The following is a 22,335-nucleotide window of genomic DNA, read 5'->3' on the forward strand; positions in this document are numbered from 1 at the left end:
CTAAATCATGTGTCCACTGCTGCTGTGTTAGTAGGAAAAAATTGTTTGAATATGAAAAGCATTTTAAGATAATTTATTTTCTAAAAGGTACTGTATGATTATTAATCGTCTTGTAGATGTTTTAGATGTAGATGTTCACTTTTCTACTTTTTACTCTGTCTTAATCTCCTCCCTGAGTATAGCACGTCCTGGAAAGTTGGGTTCAAAAAGAAAACATGATATTCTCATGGTTTTGACTAAAGAATCTTAAAGGATGTGTGTGTGTGTGTGTGCGCACATGCCACAATGCTACATCCCTGCACTGCGACCAAAACCACAAGGGAGAAGAAAAAATACACCAGCCACCACTGATCCTGACCAAAATGGGAGCACAAGAGTCTTGCCTTCCTCTGCTGAGACAGTCCAGAAACACAGAGTCACCTCACATGCCCTATAGTACACACTATAAAACACATGCTTACACACTGACGTCTTCTAAATACAGCTCCAACGCTACCATTCAAAACTTTAAGTGTCAGTAAAGGTGTTTTTTTAGGAAATGAATACTTTTACTTGGCAAGGATGCATTAAATCGATCAAAAGTGACAGTAAAGAAGACATTTATAATGTTACAAAAGATTTTTATATCAAATAAATGCTGATCTTTGGAACTTTCTACTCTTTAAAGAATCCTGAAAAAAAAAAGAAAAAGAAAAAAGTATGGTTTCCACAAAAATATTGAGCAGTACAACTGTTTTCAACTTTTATTATAATAACAATGTTTCTTGAGCACCAAATCAGCATATTAGATTGATTTCTGAAGGATCATATGACACTGAAGACTGTAATGATGCTGAAAGCTCTGTATTGTCATCACAGGAATAAATGACATTTTAAAATACACTATATTGCCAAAAGTATTGGGACACCCCTCCAAATCATTGAATTCAGGTGTTCCAATCACTTCCATGGCCACAGGTGTATTAAATCAAGCACCTAGGCTTGCAGACTGCTTCTACAAACATTTGTGAAAGAATGGGTTGCTCTCAGGAGCTCAGTGAATTCAAGCATGGTAACGTGATAGGTTCCCACCTGTGCATTAAGTCCATTCAATAAATTTCCTCACTACTAAATATTCCATGGTCAACTGTTAGTGGTATTATAACAAAGTGGAAGCAATTGGAGACAAAAGCCACAAAGTGGTAGGCCATGTAAAATCACAGAGTGGGGTCAGCACATGCTGAGGCGGAATTCGGCAACTTTCTGCAAAGTCAATAGCTACAGACCTCCAAACTTCACGTGGCCTTCTGATTAGGTCAAGAACTGTGCGTAGAGAGCTTCATGGACATGGAATTCCATGGCCAAGCAGCTGCATCCAAGCCTTACATTGCCAAGTGCAATGCAAAGCGTCAGATGCAGTGGTGTAAAGCACGCCGCCACTGGACTCTAGAGCAGTGGAGATGTGTTCTCTGGAGTGACGAATCACACTTCTCTGTCTGGCAATCCGATGGACGAGTCTGGGTTTGGTGGTTGCCAGGAGAACAGTACATGCTTGACTGCATTGTGCCAAGTGTAAAGTTTGGTGAAGGGGGATTATGGTGTGGGGTTGTTTTTCAGGGGTTGGGCTTGGCCCCTTAGTTCCATTGAAAGGAACTCTTAATGCTTCAGCATACCAAGACATTTTGGACAATTTCATGCTCCCAACTTTGTGGGAACAGTTTGGGGATGGCCCCTTCCTGTTCCAACATGACTGCGCACCAGTGCACAAAGCAAGGTCCATAAAGACATGGACGACCGAGTTTGGTGTGGAAAAACTTGACTGGCTTGCACAGAGTCCTGACCTCAACCTGACAGAACACCTTTGGCATGAATTAGAGCGGAGACTGTGAGCCAGGCCTTATCCAACATCAGTGCCTGATGTCACAAATGCGCTTCTAGAAGAATATTCAAAATTTCCCATAAACACACGCCTAAACCTTGTGGAAAGCCTTCCCAGAAGAGTTGAAGCTGTTATAGCTGCAAAGGGTGAGCCAACTCCATATTAAACCCTATGGATTAAGAATGGGATGTCTTTAATGTTCATGTAAAGGCAGATGTCCCAAAACTTTTGGCAATATAGTGTATATTAAAATAGAAAATATTTATTTTAAATTGTAATAATATTTCACACAAAGTAACAGTTTTACAGTGCAAACTGTATTTGACAAACCTGATGAGAAAAAACAGCACTGTAAATAGGTCCATAATCATGATCTAATAAATCAAAGTCAATAGAAAAACTTTTTTTAATAGAAGTCAATAGAAAAACTTAATGTCCATTTGTGAAGAATGTAATGTTATAGTGTTTTATACAGGTCACACTGGCCTAATTAAGCTAATAAAACATGTGAAAAGCACAAAATTATTCTCTGGGATGTTATGGATATCCATAAACCATGAGCATGGAAAGCTGAGCTTTGAGTTCGGGCACCATCCACCATATAATTATTTAGCACTGTTCAAATTAAAAGCAGATGCCTCTGAATTGTCAAGTAGACGAGGGAGTGATGGGTTAGGAAAGCTGTGTATGTCTTAATCATATGTTTTGTGCTCAAGTGGGAAATGAGCTTATGCTTGGCCTGTCCTATAGGCGATACAGGCGGTCGCCTAGGGCCCGTGAGAGGGTCTATAAATGTAGATCATAACTTCCAACATTCTTTTGCATCTCTCATTTCATTGACCAAATGCATTAAAGTATTCTTAAAGATTTTTATGAGAGAAAAATGACCTGGAAAGACTGATTATATGTGATGATGCTGATCTGCTTAAAGCAATGAGGTTAGAGTGAAAAAAAATTCCCATGAATGTAAAAGCAGTTTTAAAATGACTTTTACAACCAAGTTGGTGACAGAATGAGTGGGACCAGGCAATGAGAGTAGAAAATGGGATAAAATGAGAGAGAACTATAAATGTACAGTATATTTTATTCTTAATGCATTTCCTTTCTTAAAAAGTGCAACTCAGGATTAGGGACTGGAGTAATATGACCGACTCACTGTGGTTGCTGAAGATTTCATTATTGCTGTAGTTGGCAGAATCCTTGGATGACACCAATTCTCCATTTCCACCAGTGTAGGGTTTCTGAAACTGACAAATGGATGGAACAGATGTATAAGTTATAAGTAATGTTAGTTTTTCAGACTAGCAATGAACAAACAATGACTGTCCATGAATTCAAAAAAGGCAACATGAAATCAAAATTTACTATCATAGTGCACATTGAGAACAATTATGCGTTATTATAAAATATTAACACGTTATTTAAAATGTCTTTGTAATCTTTAATCAAAATATGATAACTTGCTCTAAAACCATTTTCCTTTTTATGTCTGATGTCACCAAGGATGGATATTCATTCTGAGATTTGCTCCACATTACATTTAACAGTGTTATTAGTTTTATTAATTATATTAGTTTTATTAGTGTTATTAGTTTTAGTTTTATTTAATCAAAAATACAGTAAAAACAGTAATATTGTGAAATATAATTACAATTTAAAAGAACTCTTTTCTATTTTAATATATTTTAAAAAGTAATCTATTCCTTTGATGGCAAAGCTATATTTTCCACAGCTATTACTCCAGTCTTTCAGAAATCCTTCAGAAATCATTCTAATATGCTGATTTGGTGATCAAGAAACATTTATTATAATTATCAATGTTCAAAACATAAGCTTTATAATATTTTTGTAAAAACTGTGATACATTTTTACAAGTCAAAAGAATAGTATTTATTTGAAATAGTACTCTTTTGTCACACTATAAATGTATTTACTGTTACTTTTTATCAATTACTTTATATAAACGTTTTGACCTCAAAACTTCTGAAAGGGAATGTACAAACAAATTTATTTTGTTGATTAAAAAAAATGCCTAAACACAAAGCATAACAAGTGATATATAACTAATCTGCAGACAAAACTGACCAGCTTGCTCAAACCAGAGAACTACTATTAGATTTTTTTTAATCTGGTTACATAGGTCACATGCACTTCATTCTTCATTGGTCTTTTAAAATTCCCCTGCTGGACCGTACCATGTGCTCAAGTATGGATGAGTTTGAATAGATGGGCTGAGAGTGGATTCCACCACACAGCTGCTGAAAGGGGTCGTCCATGTACATGTTTGAGGTGGGGAACTTGCGGCTTTTCAGACCACTAAGGAACAGAGGAAACAGAAGAATGGAAAGAGGATGCGGAAAGAATGTGAGTATTTTTGTGAGTGTGTGTGTAGTTCAGTGATTCATGCTTGGTTCATATGGAATGCTGGCAGCAGACAGACAGCATGTGAGTGTGTGTACCTCAGTGACTCGTGGCTGGTGTGTTGATATGGAGAACCAGCTACAGTGGAACTCCCATCCTGCAGGAGCTGAACCCACTGCTCTTTATCATCTGCACAATTTGCCTGCACATTCATACATGAAGAAAACAAAATCTACAGTAATTAATAAAACAGTGATAACAGTTCAAAACAACAAGAAATCAAAATAGACCACATTCACTTTACTCATAAATATCCCTGCCCTTTATAAGTAGGTCTTACTGTTGCAGTACTATGGTATCAGATAGTGATACTGTGGTAATTTTATAAATACCAAAGTACATGAACAAAAGAACACAGTATCATGTCAAAAAAAAAAAAAAAAAAAAAAAAAAAAAAAAAATCAATGAAAGCTGTACTTTCAACAACAAACAAACAAACAAAAATAGCATTACCATAGTATTACCATGCCCTAAATATCCAGGGACTTTTTGTTAGTGTGGAAATGTTTGCCTCTAAAATGATGTGTGGGCAGCGAAAAAATATTAACAAATAATATCCTAACATGTTTTAACCCTCCTATCCGACTTCATGCCAATGGATACACAAAAATTTCTATTCAGTGTTGTTACTATCAAAATATTTTTAATTGAAATAAATCTGAAATAAAATAAAATTTAAAATTTATTGAAAACTTAAACTTCCAATTTTAGTTTAAATTCCAAAAATATCAAAATTACTAAAGCTAAAAATCAAAATAAAAGTAAATTAAAGCTAAATAGTAATATTTAAAAAAAAAAAAAAAAAACTAATTAAAATTACAAAACCACATAAAATTATTCAAACTAAAAAACTAAAATTAAACTAAAATTAAATGAAAACTGAAGCTTATTCAAAATATTAATAAATACTATAATAGTCTATAAATAATATTAAAATAACACTGTTGCTACTATAGCTTCTCTAAATTAGTTTACAGCATAGGAGGTAAGCAAATTTCAAAAATCATAAGCAAAAATCTTTATTGTACCTCTAGTACAGCCACCTGGTCTCCGTGTTGTGTGATGGTAATGCGGTAAGCATGTGCTGTATCCGGGCCGGGACGGACCTCACTCCCTCTGAGCTGAACTGTGTACTGAGGGGTCTCTTCTGACTCCTCATCTCGATACATCTTCAGAACCCCGTCCTCCACTCGACACCACAGACTCTGCCACTGACAGTTCATCAGCACGTTCAGGAAGGCCGCTGAGGACAGTGGACAGAGAGAGACAGAAGAGTCTGTCCACACGTTACCAGTGCCTGATAATAATTTGTGTGCATGGTATATTTGTGTGTAGCTCATAACATTTCAAACAGTGACGTTGGTTGGCTTGTGTTCTTAAAGTTGCCATGTTTAATTTTACCAGTGTTTAAATACTTTATACTATTTCAGCTGAAAAGCAGATGCAACTATTAGTACGCCATTCTCTTACAAAAAAGAGGTTTATTATTGTGCTATTTGTGCTATTACTTCTTTTAAACTAAAGAAAAAAAAGTAGCATACATTCAATCTACTTTTTATGTAACAAGTACACAGAAAAGTCTTAATATATTTGGCCTATACTTGTTATGATATACAGGTGCATCTCAATAAATTTTAATATTAAATATATTCTAGATTTATTAGACATAAAGTATAATATTTCCAGACTTTTTTGTTTTCATTTTGATGATTACAGCTTGCTGCTCATCAAAATAAAAATAAAAAAATCAGTATCTCAAATTATTAGAATATTTAATTTCAAGTTCTATTAAATTAACATTCTCAGGGTATAAATACTGGGTTTAGGTCAGTAATCCCAACAGCAGTCATGGGGAAGTCTGCTGACTTGACAGTTGTCCAGAAGACGATCATCAAGATCCTCTACAATGAGGGTAAGCCACAGAGGGTCATTGCTGAAAGAGCTGGCAGTTCGCAGAGGGCTGTGCCAAAGCATATTCACGGAAAGTTGACTAGAAGGAAAAATGTGTGGTAGGAAAAGGTGTACAAGTGAAAGGAATGACCACAGGCTTGAGAAGATTGTCAGGCGAAGCCGATTTAAGAACTTAGGAGAACTGAAGCTAGAGTCAGTGCATCAAGAGCCACCGCACACAGACGTCTTCAGGAAATGGGCTACAACTGTTACATTCCACGTACCAAGCCACTTCTGAACCAAAGACAACGTCAGAAGCGTCTTACCTGGGCTAAGGAGAAAAAGAACTGGACTGTTGCTCAGTGGTCCAAAGTCCTCTTTTCAGATGAAAGTAAATTTTGCATTTCATTTGGAAATCAAGGTCACAGAGTCTGGAGTAAGAGTGGAGAGGCACAGAAACCATGTTGCTTGAAGTCCAGTGTGAAGTTTCCACAGTCAGTGATGATTTGGGCTGCCATGTCATCTGCTGGTGTTGGTCCACTGTGTTTTCTGAAGTCCACAGTCAACGCAGTCATCTACCAGGAAATTTTAGAGCACTTCATGCTTCCTTCTGCTGACAAGCTTTATGGAGATGCTGATTTCATTTTCCAGCAGGACTTGGCACCTGCCCACACTGCCAAAGGTACCAAAAGCTGGTTCAATGACCATGGTGTTACTGTGCTTGACTGGCCATCAAACTTACCAGACCTGAACCCCATAGAGAATCTATGGGGTATTGTCAAGAGGAAGATGAGAGACACCAGACCCAACAATGCAGATGACCTGAAGGCCACTGTCAAAGAAACCTGGGCTTCCATTACACCTCAGCAGTGCCACAGACTGATCGCCTCCATGCCACACCAAATTGAGGCAGTAATTAAAGCAAAAGGAGCCCCTACCAAGTATTGAGTACATATACAGTAAATGAACTTTCCAGTTCAATACTTTCCAGAAGGCCAACAATTCACTAAAAATGTTTTTTTTATTGGTCTTATGAAGTATTCTAATTTGTTGAGATAGTGAATTGGTGGGTTTTTGTTAAATGTGAGCCAAAATCATCACAATTAAAAGAACCAAAGACTTAAAGTACTTCAGTCTGTGTGCATTGAATTTATTTAATACACGAGTTCCACAATTTGAGTTGAATTACTGAAATAAATGAACTTTTCCACGACATTCTAATTTATTGAGATGCACCTGTACTTGATCTTTTGATTGAGATATACTTACAGTATGAAAAGTATACTTATTTTAAGTATGTTTGGCTTGTTTGTTTAGAGATTTCAGATTCCATCAAAAAGATCTTCATTTGTGTTCCGAAGAAGAACGAAAGTCTTACGGGTTTGGAATGACATGAGGGTGAGTAATTAATGACAGAATTTTCATTTTGGGTGAACTATCCCTTTAAAGTACAGTTAAAGTTATATTTGTTGATGTATAAAAATTAAATAGAAACTTATAAGTATACTTAAAATGCAAAAATAATAAATTTGTAAACTACTGTATAAGTATAAGTTCACGTAAAGAAAACTACAAGTATGCTGAAGTATATAGCTAGTAAACTATCAGTATACTAACAAGTACACTTGTAGTTTACAGTATAGTTGCCATACACAAGAAAAAACAAAGACGTAAACTAGTTGTTAGAGTTGGGCTTTGAAAATTGATTCCAATTCTGGAATCTGATACTTGTTACAAAATTAAAATTTTGATTCCTGTGTGCGCATTTTAATGTGATTTTAAACCATGCAAGCGCAAGTAGATGCGAAAGAGAACTCAATTTGGTAATATTACGGTTTTCTTTGCACACACATCCAGTGTTGCCAAGTTGGGCTACTTTTAAATTGTTGCTGCAGGTTGATTTTTTTCTGCGGGTCCATATTAAATAAAGAGACATAATAAATATGTTTTATAGCCAAATGTTTGACTTTTTTTACCTTATTGGAATCAAAACTGGGAATCGCTAAGAATTGTTTAAACATCCTGACTTGGCTGAATACCTTGGCTCAACCAGTGATGTATGTTTGGGGTGGTTCTGTCTGTTAACCGACCAATTGCAGATAGGGGGAGTGTTTAGAATAACATACTTGAAAACATTTCAAATAATTTTTGCCATTCTGTTTGGTAAATGCTAGTGGCACAGAAATTACACACTTTAGCATAAAACAAACATCTGAGTCTATAATCAAAGTATGCTTATGCAAACACATAAACAAATAAACTTGTTTAAAGGTTTCCCTTTTAAGTTGTTTGTGGAGACACGTGAAGTAGACATTTACACGTCTCTAATCAGTGAGCGCACGTTTTCAATAACAAAACATTAAAACATTACTCAGCAAGTGGTAAGCCCTAGCCACTTCTAAGTTTCAACTAAACTTTTGATCTTCCCCAAAATCTAATTAGCTTATTTCTTTCATAAAATAAATAGCTTTTCCTACTTCATAAACAAATACACGCTCTTCTTCAATAAAGGCTGAGCCACTGTCAAAAAGTTCACCCAAATATTTAAAACCAAACTTCTGAGTTCATTGCTGTGGTTGTCACCTCAATGTCAAAGGTGACAATAAAATCTCACAGGAATCCATCCACAGACAATGACACAGTGTGGAAAACACCCAGCCAGTGTCCTGTACGGCATGCAGTGAATTTAGCCCCTAATGAATAACACCAAAACACTAGCGAGTGAACAATGACACATTTGTGCTAATAGCAGGGTTAGCACAGATGCAACATATGCAGACCTTCTCCACATAAGGGGTATAAAGCATATGTTGTTGGCAGACTCCTTTAATTAGAAACAGCATTGGGTTTCGGAATGACAACAAAGAACTATGGGAAATGCAGACATTAAACAATGGAATCAAAACTGACTCTATTTACATTCTTAAAATTTGTTCCTGATGTTATGGTGAATGATTCATCAGTGCAATTTATTGTGCAAAAATTGCATAATTTTTCATCAAAATGTAATAACAAATTGCAACCTTGGTAGGCTGGAGTGCATAAAGTTGTGATGTAACAGAAACAGCGACAGATCTTTTCTTCCACAGATCTGAATGAAACGGTTGTTGAATGAATGGGCAATCAAAATGTAATAACTTGATCCCCCTCTGAAACAACTTTCCTTTATGGCTGACATCACCAAGCCAAAGACTGTTTATTTACCAAGACAGTCCACTCATACTACTATGAGTGGGAAAAACTGCAACACGCAATGTGGCGGAATAAGTCCCACCTTCTAAATATAAGAGCCAATTGGCAATTGGTAAAGTCATTGCATCACTGCAGTGGTTGTTAGAAGCTCCAGTTACAATAGAATCAGTCAGTGTCCTGAGACACGCTTCATGCACAAGTGCATTAGCTGAAACAACCTGAAATGTGCGCTTTTTTAATGCTATTTAAGCACAAGAAACAACATTTGTTGGACTGTTAATGTGAGATTTAAATTCTGATTTGAAATATGATATTTAAATGTGAGATCTCAGAATTTCTCCCTTTAAGTAGACAGGAGTTGGTTTTGCACGACCCGAAAAGCTTTATGGGATATTAAAGTGTCCATTGAATGCACACATCAGAATATTGCCGGAAATAGTAGGTCATCCATACTCTCTCCTACTCTTTTTATGAAAACTGAATTCAAACAAATTTCTCTTTTCACATACTGTTTTTCACCTGCTATACAGGTGCTGGTCATATAATTAGAATATCATCAAAAAGTTCATTTTTTTATTATAAATTATTTTTAAAAATGAAACTTTCATATATTCTAGATTCCCTACATGTAAAGTAAAACATTTCAAAAGTTTTTTTTTTAAATTTTGATGATTAGAGCGTACAGCTCATGAAAGTCCAAAATCCAGTATTTCAAAATATTAGAATATTTCCTAAGATCAATCAAAAAATGGATTTGCAAAACAGAAAAGTTCAAGTTCTTTAAAGTATGTTCTTTTGTGCACTCAATACTTGATCGGCAGGACATATTACAGCAAATGACTTGCTCCTAGCACAAATTACAGCATCACTGAAATGTGGCATGGAAGTGATCAGCCTGTGGCACTGCTGAGGCACTATTGAGCCTTCAGATCATCTGTATATTGTTGGATCGACTGTTTCTCATCTTTCTCTTGAAAATATCCCATAGATTCAGGTCAGGCATATTGGCTGGCCAATAAAGCACAGTAATATCATGCTCAGCAAACCACTTGGAAGTGGTTTTTGCACTGTGGGCAGGTGCTAAAGTCCTTCTGGAAAAGGAAATCAGCATCTCCATAAAGCTTGTCAGCAGATGGAAGCATAAAGTGCTCCAAAATCTCCTGGAAGATGGCTGCATTGACTCTGCACTTGATAAAACACAATGGACCAACACCAGCAGACGTCACGGCCCCCCCAAATCATTATTGACTTCAGAAACTTCACACTAGACTTCAAGCAGCTTGGATTCTGTGCCTCTCCAGTCTTCCTTCATACTCTGGGACCATGATTTCAACATGAAATGCAAAATTTACTTTTATCTGAAAAGAGGACTTTCGACCACTGTTCACTGTCCAGTTCTTTTTCTCCTTAGCCCAGGTAAGATGCTTCTGACGTTGTCTCTGGTTCAGAAGTGGCTTGGTAGTCCTTTTCCTGAAGATGTCTGAGTGTGGTGACTCTTGATGCGCTGACTCCGGCTTCATTCTACTCATTGTGAAGCTCTCCCAAGTGTTTGAATTGGCTTTACTTGACAGTATTCTCAAGCTTGCGGTCATCCCTGTTGCTTGTGCACCTTTGCCTACCCAATTTCTTCCTTCCAGTCAACTTTGCATTTAATATGCTTTGATATACACTCTGTAAACAGCCACCCCATTCAGTAATGACCTTCTGTGACTTACTCTCTTTGTGGAGGGTGTCAATGATTGTCTCCTGGACCATTGCCAAGTCAGCAGTCTTCCCCATTAGTGTGGTTTCAAAGAACAAAAGATACCCGGAATTTATACTGTAGGGACGGTCATTTAATGAAACTCAAATGTAAATATTCTAATATTTTGAGATACTGGATTTTGGACTTTCATGAGCTGTACGCTCTAATCAACAAATTTAAAAAAAAAAACTTTTGAAATGTTTTACTTTACATGTAGGGAATCTAGAATATATGAAAGTTTCATTTTTTAAAATAATTTACAATAAAAAAATGAACTTTTTCACGATATTCTAATTATATGACCAGCACCTGTATAATAGGGAAGTATGTTATTTCAGATGCAGACAAGCTCTCTTATTTTTCAACCCTTCCCCTCCAAAAACTTGGTTCCATTTTGGTACGAAACACACACTTTTCATAATCCAACTAACTCCTTTGTGTGTCCTAACGCAAGTGTATCTGCTCACCTCTGTCTTTGTCTTTAATCTCCACACTGCTAATTGCAGACGGAAGACTTGATATTTTCTCTTCATCCGAGTCTGTATGGAGGACAGTACTTGACTACAGAGAGAAAGAGAGATCGTAAGAACTCGCTAATTGACATAAGCAAGCACAGAATGTTCTCCAACACAGGTAAGTCAGTCCTTTATTTACAAATTGGCTTAAGATAGGAACACAAGACTTTGCTAATCAGTTTAGTACATGGCTCAAGCCAGCAGAACATTCATGAAAGAGACTCTATGGAATGGACGTAAGGGAAAGGTCTCCAGATGAATAACCACCAAGCTAATTCAGTAACATCTCTTTCAGAGAAATGAAGTTATGCTGTTACTCTCTTGCTGTGTCCATCACATTGATAATGTTGTTAACATAGAGAGCAGAAACTGGCATGGTGTCAGTGAGTATGTATGATTTACCCTGCAAGAGTCCAGCCTCTCGCTTCTCAGGATGGATGAGGAGCTTTGGGATTCAGGTTCATAATAAGAGGAGCCACTCACTTCTTCTATAATCTACAAACGAGACAAACAATAAACAAGTTAAAGTTACAGTTTATAGGTGACATGAAATGAAAACTCACCCTGCGTATTTTCGAAATGCAACGGCCACATCAAATCCAATCAACAACTGATGGACAGAAGTCCTCGCCCTACATTTGTTCTTTTTTTGATAATCCGTTACACTTGGATGTACACTCACCGGCCACTTTATTAGGAACACCTTGCTAGTACTGGGTTGGACCCCCTTTTGCCTTCAGAATTGCCTTAACTCATTGTGGCATAGATTCAACAAGGTTCTGGAAACATTCCTCAGAGATTTTGGTCCATATTGGCATGATAGCATCATGCAGTTGCAGCAGATTTGTCAGCACATCCATGATCTCCTGTTCCTCCACATCCCAAAGTTGCTCTATTGGATTGAGATCTGGTGACTGTGGAGGCCATTTGAGTACAGTGAACTCTCTAGTATGTTCAAGAAACCAGTTTGAGATGATTTGAGCTTTGTGACACGGCACGTTATCCTGCTGGAAGTAGTCATCAGAAGATGGATATACTGTGAACATAATGGGATGGACATGGTCAGCAACAATACTCAGGAAGGCTGTGCCATTTAAAATTGGTACTAAGGGGCCCAAAGTGTGCCAAGAAAATATCCCCACACCAATACACCTCCAGCAGCAGCCTGAACCGTTCATACAAGGCAGGATGGATCCATGCGTTCATGCGGTTTACGTCGAATTCTGACCCTACCATCTGAATGTTGCAGCAGAACTCGAGACTTATCGGACAAGGCAACGTATTGTCCAATTTTTGTGAACCTGTGCAAATTGCAGCCTCAGTTTCCTGTTCTTAGCTGACAGAAGTGGCAGCCAGTGTAGTCTTCTGCTGCTGTAGCGCATCTGCTTCGAGGTTCGACGTGTTGTGCGTTTAGAGATGCTCTTCTGCATACCTTGGTTGTAACGAGTGGTTGTTTGAGTTACTATTGCTCAAACTATTACTATTGCTCTATCAGCTCAAAACAGTCTGGCCATTCTCCTCTGACCTCTGGCATCAACAAGACATTTTCGCCCATAGAACTACCATTCAGTTAGAGATGGCTGTGTATGAAAATCCCAGTAGATCAGCAGTTTCTGAAATACTCAAGACCAGCCCGTCTGGCACCAACAACCATGTCACATTTAAAGTCACTTAAATCACCATTCTTCTTCATTCTGATACTCAGTTTGGACTTCATCAGATCATCTTGACCTTGTCTACATATCTAAATGCATTGAGTTGTTGCCATGTGTTTGGCTGATTAGATATTTGCATTAACAAGCAGTTGAAAGTTGTATCTAATAAAGTGGCCGGTGAGTGTACGTCACAATATAGAAGAAAAGATCTGTCGTTACTTCCATTTCATTGCGACTTTAATTTTAATGTAAACGTAAGTCTTAAGTTTAGACTTGATCAGACCTTCCTCCACTCTTCAGCCTGCGTGCTGCTCTGGAAGCCCAAGATGACTGTGTCAGCATTAGCCACCACCTTCAGCTCGTGCTGCATCTTCTTGCTGTTTTTAGATTTGTAGACCACGTAGCAACCCGTGAGGTTTAGCTCCAGTAGAGGGTGTAAGTCTTTAGCACACTTAAAACACTGCCAGAGAAAAATGCATGTATTACAAAACTGAATAGTAACTTACAACATGCAGTTCTTTGTAAAGATGTAAAAAATGTAAATAGAAGACGGATGTAGATTGAATGCAATGTTTTTAGACACTTAACTGCATGTAATTTATAATTACAGTAAATGAAAATGTGTTGTAGTTGCAATTAGTTGCAATTTTAAATGCAATTAGTTGAACTCTAGAGTTGTCCGTGTTTCATGCTCATATACTGGAGTCCCTAATCATGCAGATTTTGACTACATGCTCTGAGTAGTACTATACAGTAAGAATGTTATTTCCCATAACCCGGAAATGAACATTTCTTAGAATTAATAAACAATTAACCTAGTGTTCACTGGACAAACAGGTTAATTGATTATAATATAAATTTTACTACATTAAGTTAATTCTATTAACTGATCCAAATATTTATAATTAATTATAACTAGTTACAATTAATTATTCATATTTCTTTTGAACTAATTTGCTACAAATGTTTCGCTAGTCAATTTACTGGTATTTGCGCCATTATTTAACGGCCAAAAAAAGCATGTTTTAACCCATTTTGCGACATGGCTGCAATTGTTGTTACTAGTAGTGAGGAAATTTCACGAATGGACTTTCTCAGCACTCTTTAGATGGCCTTTGGCTTGTTTAGTTGGGGACACTTGACATTTGATATTCAACAATGTTTTGATCTGCCTGCATCGACACCATTGTATGTGAACTGAACTGAGCTGGATGATGACATCAATGTTTACTCCAGTGCTGATATGGATAAATTAACTAAATTAATAACTATTGATTCTTACAACGGAATGAATCAATACTGAATTTACTTAAGCTGGACAATGACACCATTTTCTTTAAGAGCTGCTGTGCAGCCAAAAATTATATACCAGTTATCACTGTAAAGCTGTTTTGACACAATCTGCATTGTAAAAAGTGCTATATAAAGGTGACTTGACTTGACTTGACTTATTGCACAGGTGGCAACCTATCACGGTACCACACTTGAATTCACAGAGCTCCTGAGAGCGACCCACCTGAATTCAATGATTTGGAGGGGTGTCCCAATACTTTTGGCAATATATATATATGTATATATATATATATGTATATATATATATATATATATATATATATATATATATATATATATATATATATATGTATGTGTACATGTTTGTCAGATAACAAGTAACAAGTCGTGCCTGTGTCGACCCGCACATCAGCTCTGCTTATTTGCAACCCAACGCTTTTGCACTGCCCTTGGTAGATTGCGTTGGTCATTATGTAAATGATTTGACTGCATCTGTGTTCTTTAATCTGCGCGTCAGCAGTAGATCACGCGCAAAACTTGCCACTCCCATTGGCACATTTGCGCTCTCACGCTAATTTGACCCATTTAGTAAATCTGGCTCTTAATATTATAGTGATGTACCAACTGGGGTTCCCTGTAAAGGTTACAGAATTAGTTGAGAGATACAGTATTGTTTTCCTTGAGGAAATTCATATACTGTATGATAGGCCCAAATTAATCAATATTGAATCGAATCAAATTGAATCAAAATCGAATTGTGAAATTTGTCTCAATGCCCAGCCCTAATAGAAAAGCACTACCTATAAATGGGAGATGCCTGTGTTAACAAAATAGCAAAGCAGTTTGGAATAGAAGCATATTTTTGGACTGAGGCTCTCACCAGTAGTGAGTCGTGCTTAATAATGAAGAGCTGGCGGGTCCACTGACCCAACCACTTCTTCCTCCAAAGGTATCCGCAAATGCGTGACTCTGGCACGGGTCTTAAGCAGGGCTGAGAGGAGCTCCACTGGATGTAGTGAGCTCTGTCCTTCACAAACTCTTCCTCCTCTTCACCGTACGACTCGTAATGACTGCTGTCTGAGTCCACTTTATCTGAGGCAAAGATAGAGATTTTAGCATTACAATGTTTTTAATCTCACACGTGGCTATCAGTTGATTTATTAAACTGCTGAATCGTCTCTTGTGCCATGTAAAAAAAAAAATTTGTGCAGCTTTGGAATGACACGAAGGTAAGTAAATGACAGAACTATCGCTTTAAAAATGAACTGCAAAAGCAGCTGCTTTAAAATTGTGATATTCATTGTAATATTCAGCTACTTGTCTTATATTAGTCAGCTGTTACACTGACCTGTAGTCTGACTGGCCGGGACAAACGGTTCTGCCTCCTCATAACAGTCCTCATCCTCTAAACATGGGGGGTGTGGGGGGACAGCAGAACTTATAGACTGAAAACACACACAAAGAAAAGCATTTTTGATCAGCATCTGAATTTGTCAAAAATACAGTAAAATAATAGTGTGAAATATTACTACAATTTAAAATAACTGTTTTCTATTTTAATACATTTTGCAGTAGCAGTTGTGCCGCTTCATAATTTTGTGGAAATTTTAAAAGAATAACATTGATTTGAAATAACATTATACATTTCTCTTTCGATTAATTTAATTCATCCTTGGTGAATAAAGGTATTAATTTCTTTCTTTTTTTAACTGACCCTATATTATATATATACACAGTTGCAAGAAAAAGTATGTGAACCACTTGCAGAATCTGTGAAAATGTTAATAATTTTAACAAAATAAGGGAGATAATACAAAATGCATGTTATTTTTCTGTCCTGAGTAAGATTTTTTGAGAAGAAGTTTGTCCTGAGCAGTTAAACTGAGCTCTGTTCTTCAGAAAAAATCTCCAGGTCCTGCATATTCTTCAGTTTTCCAGCATTTTTTGCATATTTGAACCCTTTCCAGCAGTGACTGAATGATTTTGAGATCCGTCTTTTCACACTGAGGACAACTGGGGGACAAACACAACTTTTAAAAAAGGTTCAAACATTCACTGATGCTCCAGAAAAAAACATGATGCATTAATAGATGGGGGGTGAAAACATTTGGAATTTGAAGATCAAGGTAAATTGTATTTAATTTGTCTTCCGGGAAACATGCAAGTATTTTCTGTTTCTTCCGAAGGGCAGTACTAAATGAAAAAAGAAAAAAGATATTCAAGCGAATCAAAAGTTGTTCAAAAGTTTTCACTCCCCGACTCTTAATGCATCGTGTTTCCTTCTGAAGCATCAGTGAATGTTTGAACCTTTTTTAATAGTTGTGTTTGAGTCCCTCAGTTGTCCTCCATGTGAAAAGATGGATCTCAAAATCATTCAGTCACTGTTGTAAAGGGTTAAAATATGCAAAAGATGGTGGAAAACTGAAGAATTTTTGGGACCTGGAGATTTTTTCTGAAGAACAGAGCCCAGTTTAACTGTTCAGAACAAACAAGGGACTCATGAACAACCATCACACAACAAAAAAAAAACAGTCGTAGATCATCCAGGTAATGACACACAGTATTAAGAATCAATGGTTCACATACTTTTAAACTGGGTCATTTTAATAAATACAGCTATTTTTTTGTCTTATGGATTATATGTAAACATCTTTTATGTAAAATATCTTACTCAGGACAGTACTAAATAAAATATAACATGCATTTTGTATGATGTCTCTTATTTTGTTAAAATTTTGCACATTTTCACAGATTCTGCAAGTGGTTCACATACTTTTTCTTGCAACTGTATATATATATATATATATATATATATATATATATATATATATATACACACACATATACATATATATATATATATATATATACACACACATATACATATATATATATATATATATATATATATATATTGTAGATGTGCACAAAACAGAGGCGTCGTGTGATAACTTTGTAATGAACTGGTTTTTATCCGTCTCCGAACAGAACCTAAAACCCGCTCTTCCCTCCTAGGTCTCCACCCCCTTTACCATGTCCATTTACAAACATCCGGCTCCCGTACATATATGAATAGGTGCGACACACACATATTCTACATATATATATATATATATATATATATACACAGTATCTCACAGAAGTGAGTACACCCCTCACATTTTTGTAAATATTTTTATCTTTATTATATCTTTTCATGTGACAACACTGAAGAAATGACACTTTGCTACAATGTAAAGTAGTGAGTGTACAGCTTGTATAACAGTGTAAATTTGCTGTCCCCTCAAAATAACCCAACACACAGCCATTAATGTCTAAACCGCTGGCCACAAAAGTGAATACATCCCTAAGTGAAAATGTCCAAGTTGGGCCCAAAGTGTCAATATTTTGTGTGGCCACCATTATTTTCCAGCACTGCCTTAACCCTCTTGGGCATGGAGTTCATCAGAGCTTCACAGGTTGCTACTAGAGCCCTCTTCCACTCCTCCATGACAACATCACGGAGCTGGTGGATGTTAAAGGCCTTGCACTCTTCCACCTTCCATTTGAGGATGCCCCACAGATGCTCAATAGGGTTTAGGTACCCTCAGCTTCTTTAGCAAGGCAGTGGTCGTCTAGGAGGTGTGTTTGGGGTTGTTATCATGTTGGAATACTGCCCTGCGGCCCAGTCTCCGAAGGGAGGGGATCATGCTCTGCTTCAGTATGTCACAGTACATGTTGGCATTCATGGTTCCCTCAATAAACTGTAGCTCCCCAGTGCCAGCAGCACTCATGCAGCCCACCACCATGCTTGACTGTAGGCAAGACACGCTTGTCTTTGTACTCCTCACCTGGTTGCCGCCATGCACGCTTGACACCATCTGAACCAAATAAGTTTATCTTGGTCTCATCAGACCACAGGACATGGTTTCAGTAATCCATGTCCTTAGTCTGCTTGTCTTCAGCAAACTGTTTGCAGGCTTTCTTGTGCATCATCTTTAGAAGAGGCTTCCTTCTGGGACGACAGCCATGCAGACCAATTTGATGCAGTGTGCGGCGTATGGTCTGAGCACTGACAGGCTGACCCCCCACCCCTTCAACCTCTGCAGCAACTTCTTTGGTCGACCATGGCGAGGCCTGTTCTGAGTGGAACCTGTCCTGTTAAACCGCTGTATGGGGGTGTACTCACTTTTGTGGCCAGCGGTTTAGACATTAATGGCTGTGTGTTGAGTTATTTTGAGGGGACAGCAAATTTGCACTGTTATACAAGCTGTACACTCACTACTTTATTTTGTAGCAAAGTGTCATTTCTTCAGTGTGGTTACATGAAAAGATATAATAAAATATTTACAAAAATGTGAGGGGTGTACTCACTTCTGTGAGATACTGTATATATAAATCAACATTGTAGAGGCAAAGCCACAGTGAAGACCACACAACAAAATCTGGACCCTGATCAATCACAACTCACATGAGCTGCTTATGGCAAACCACACAGCTATAAATGACAGCAACACAGCTGGCCAGAGTGATCACCTGAATGTGCACATGAGAGGCACTGTATCTGAGGTTTACAGAGAGGAAGACAAAACTGAGCTGAAATCTTTCTCATATGGAGCTTAAAACCCAGAGTTTAAGTGCAGCGTAGCATTTATAGGAAGAGAGAGAGAGAGAGAGAGACTATGTTTTTAGTTGTAGTAAGGGTCAGTCGGTCCACAGTGTTTATGAGAGTATGGTGCAGACTGTTCTAGAGGAGCACAGCTGAAAGACAATGGCTGTGGTCTGCAATGGGGTCAGTAATTTGTAGTCGGACATTGAGGGAAAATCAGTGGCACTGAAACAAAGCCTTCTGGGAGTCGAAAACCAAAAGACAAAAGCAGAAAACAGAATTTTTAAGGTCTTAAGTTCTGTACTCTTCAAGTTCAAGTAATTCCCATTCGCCTTAACTTGATGTTTTTCAAGATTCAATAAGAGTTTTCCTTGGGAAGTGCATTGGCATAACCTCCAAAAGAGAAATCCCCACAAAGAAAAAAAAGAAAGAAAAAAAAGTGAAGTGTACTTACAACAAAAGCATTTTTAAAACACAATTGAATACAAATGCCATAAGGATATTATTGAACCATTTATGTTGGCTGTTATTAGTATTGTTGTTGTATTGCTTGATTGATATTTATAGCTTGATTAAAGTCATGTCCTGCTTTAACATTTGTTAAGAATATGCTTGTAACCAGCAGAAAATTAACATAAACAATAGACTAAAACAGACTGACTTGAAGCAAGTGTTTTTAACCCATCTTCAATTTTGTGCCTCTATGTTGGAACATGGATGTGTGACTCAAGAATTTCAGAATGTTAAATTTTTTTCCTGAGTGTTTCTTCTGTTTTATCTCTTGCATATTTTCATTCTTTCTGTTTACCCTCTTTCGCTCTTGGGGGGAGGTGTGGTTGAGTTTGAGAGCACAGCGTGTACAGCTCTGGGGATCAGATACATATCTGTGAATGAAAGATGAAAGGAGTTTTTGTGTGTTCACGTGTATGTGAGAGAACAAGGGATAGAGACCCAGAGAGAAATATAGATGTAAGACTGGAAAACATTTGTAAGGGATGCCAAAAGCAAGGATAAAAAATGATAAGAACTATGTATGAAGCTAGAAGAGAAAAAAAATAAGAAAATAGTCCATGTGAATTGCTGTTTGTAGCTCATTTTGACTTTAAAGAGTGAATAAACCACTATTCCCTGAAAATGCATCATTGTAGATTGTGTGCCAATGTTTGGAATAGTAAAAAAAAAAAAAAAAAAAACCTTTGCGACACTTTTATGATGGGTAGCGGAGGTAGAAGTGGTCCTGAATGCTCACTAAGCTTGTAAACATTTACTGCACATTCCATGTTTACCTCCTTTCATTTTAACAATTTAAAAGATCTTAATTAAATGAAGAGAGCTTCTGGTGTCATTGTACAGGCAAACACACATCAAAACATGCAGGTCATTTTAACCCTGTCAAACTGAGCTTATGTCAAGTCCATTGTTTTGTTCTTCTCTAATATTTAAAATATTTAAAAAATGTAAAATATTTTCTCGTATTTTGATGGTTTAATTGAAAGGAAAATTAAATATGATCAACAGTAGATTTTGTGCTAACTTCAAGAGCTATTCTGTTAAACATGCACAAATAAGGATAAATTTTTTTTCCTGGTCATTATCAGTATATACTCTAAGCCCCCTCACATGCCCAGCAGCCGTAATATCGAAAACATGCATACGTGCCCAATCTGTGGGCTCAATGTGCTCATGCTCACAGGACTGAGACCATCTGGTTGGCATGGAAACCCCAAGATTTTGGCGCACACTTGGCTGGTGACCTCATCCCTCCCACACCTCCCAGGAGATCCTCCTTGCACCATCCGACTTCCTTTCCCTCTGAGCGGTTGCCCTATCAATCCATCTCTCTATCACTCTATCATTGTCCTATATCACGTAGACAGCAATAATTATCCTCCCAAAGTCCACTTCCTCCCTTCTTTCCTTCTAGCCAATCATACTGCAGAGTTGGGTCACCAAGAAGGGCCTCTCGTTTAAACATGGCATTTCCTGTTAAAGATATGGCCCGTCCCCCTCACTTCCTCCCCCTCAATCTTTTTCAAACAAGCTTTTGATTTTGCTCAGGGTTCTGGAATTAGGTGAACTTCCTATTGCACTTAATTGCCATGATCTAGAAATGCCCATGCTGGGTTGTGAGAAGAAAACAGTGCAGAGGACATATAGTGACGTCATTAGAAGAACAATTCACCTAAAAATGAAAATTGTCATTTTTTGCTTGCCCTCAAGTCATTTCAATCCAGCCTGCTGTTATTTTGTCAGTGAAATAAAAAATGAGAAATTATAATATTTATGCATTGCAAGTTGCATACAATTACATTTCATAGTCATAATGGTTGTCAAGAAATGAAAAAAAGGAAAAAAAACTATAGTCTGAATGAGTTGTGCATTATATTCCAAGTCTTCTGAAATCATACGATAGCTTGAGAAGTACATTCTAGTGTATAATTGTGATAATTTCTTCACTCAAACTTCTATTCCGTGTTAGTTTTTTTAAAATTGCTTTGGCGCAATTTTCACATGCAATTGGTAAATTTTCAAAACTCTTAGTATCAATTACAACATTTTACATTACAGTATGCCATGTGATACTGTAAACAGATTACCATGGTAGAAACTACTATAGAAATTACTATAACTCACCCTTATAAAGGTCAACTACAGTATAGATTCAGTCATATTGTTACGCAACACAGACTCACAACAATGTAGAAATGAATATGAGAGTTTTATTGAATGTGGCAGGTAAAGCAAACAGTCAGGTGAGTATGGTAGTCAAAGCAGGAATGCAATAATGAATGATAATACTGACAGTTCTTTGTTTTGCAGGTGGTTGGAGGAGGTCATGGATATGAGCAGCCGGGCACACACTTTGGCGAGGTGAGTGAAGAGTCGCTGGAGTCCGGAAGAGAAGATGCTGGAGACACAGGAGATTAGGGAGACGAAGGAGACACAGAGGATCAGGAGAGACGATGGAGGAATAACGTATAAACAATCCAGAGGTAAGTGTAGCAGGTAAGTGCATCCTTCTTAAAACGAATGAGACCAGACAAAGTGCTAGAGTGAAGTGTGTGCTTAAATGCTGCTGTGCTGATGAGGTGATGGAGATCAGGTGAAGGTGATTGCTGAGCGTGAGCAGGTGAGCAGAAGGAGGGATGATTTGAAATGGAGTTCAGGGAAGGTGAGAT

General features: G+C 37.3%; 1 protein-coding gene across 7 annotated transcripts in view; it reads right to left on the bottom strand.

Annotated features, from left to right (window-relative positions):
* The window catches only part of si:dkey-220o5.5 (actin filament-associated protein 1-like 2), a 68,999-nt gene that overhangs the window by 5,355 nt on the left and 41,309 nt on the right, over nt 1-22,335 (bottom strand). For 3 of the 7 annotated variants that reach the window (XM_051903092.1, XM_051903091.1, XM_051903096.1), the window contains exons 4-13: nt 21,960-22,064; nt 15,917-16,013; nt 15,449-15,660; nt 13,559-13,735; nt 12,023-12,115; nt 11,573-11,666; nt 5,308-5,555; nt 4,318-4,421; nt 4,054-4,174; nt 3,015-3,105 (exon numbers count right to left, since the gene is read on the bottom strand). In XM_051903092.1, coding sequence (XP_051759052.1) covers nt 3,015-3,105; nt 4,054-4,174; nt 4,318-4,421; nt 5,308-5,555; nt 11,573-11,666; nt 12,023-12,115; nt 13,559-13,735; nt 15,449-15,660; nt 15,917-16,013; nt 21,960-22,064 — 1,342 coding nt within the window. The remainder of the gene's footprint in view (nt 1-3,014; nt 3,106-4,053; nt 4,175-4,317; nt 4,422-5,307; nt 5,556-11,572; nt 11,667-12,022; nt 12,116-13,558; nt 13,736-15,448; nt 15,661-15,916; nt 16,014-21,959; nt 22,065-22,335) is intronic. The other 4 variants (XM_051903095.1, XM_051903094.1, XM_051903097.1 and 1 more) reach the window with 2 other exon arrangements.

The sequence above is a fragment of the Ctenopharyngodon idella genome, chromosome 8 (assembly GCF_019924925.1).
Source record: "Ctenopharyngodon idella isolate HZGC_01 chromosome 8, HZGC01, whole genome shotgun sequence".
In the NCBI taxonomy this organism is placed as follows: domain Eukaryota; kingdom Metazoa; phylum Chordata; class Actinopteri; order Cypriniformes; family Xenocyprididae; genus Ctenopharyngodon; species Ctenopharyngodon idella.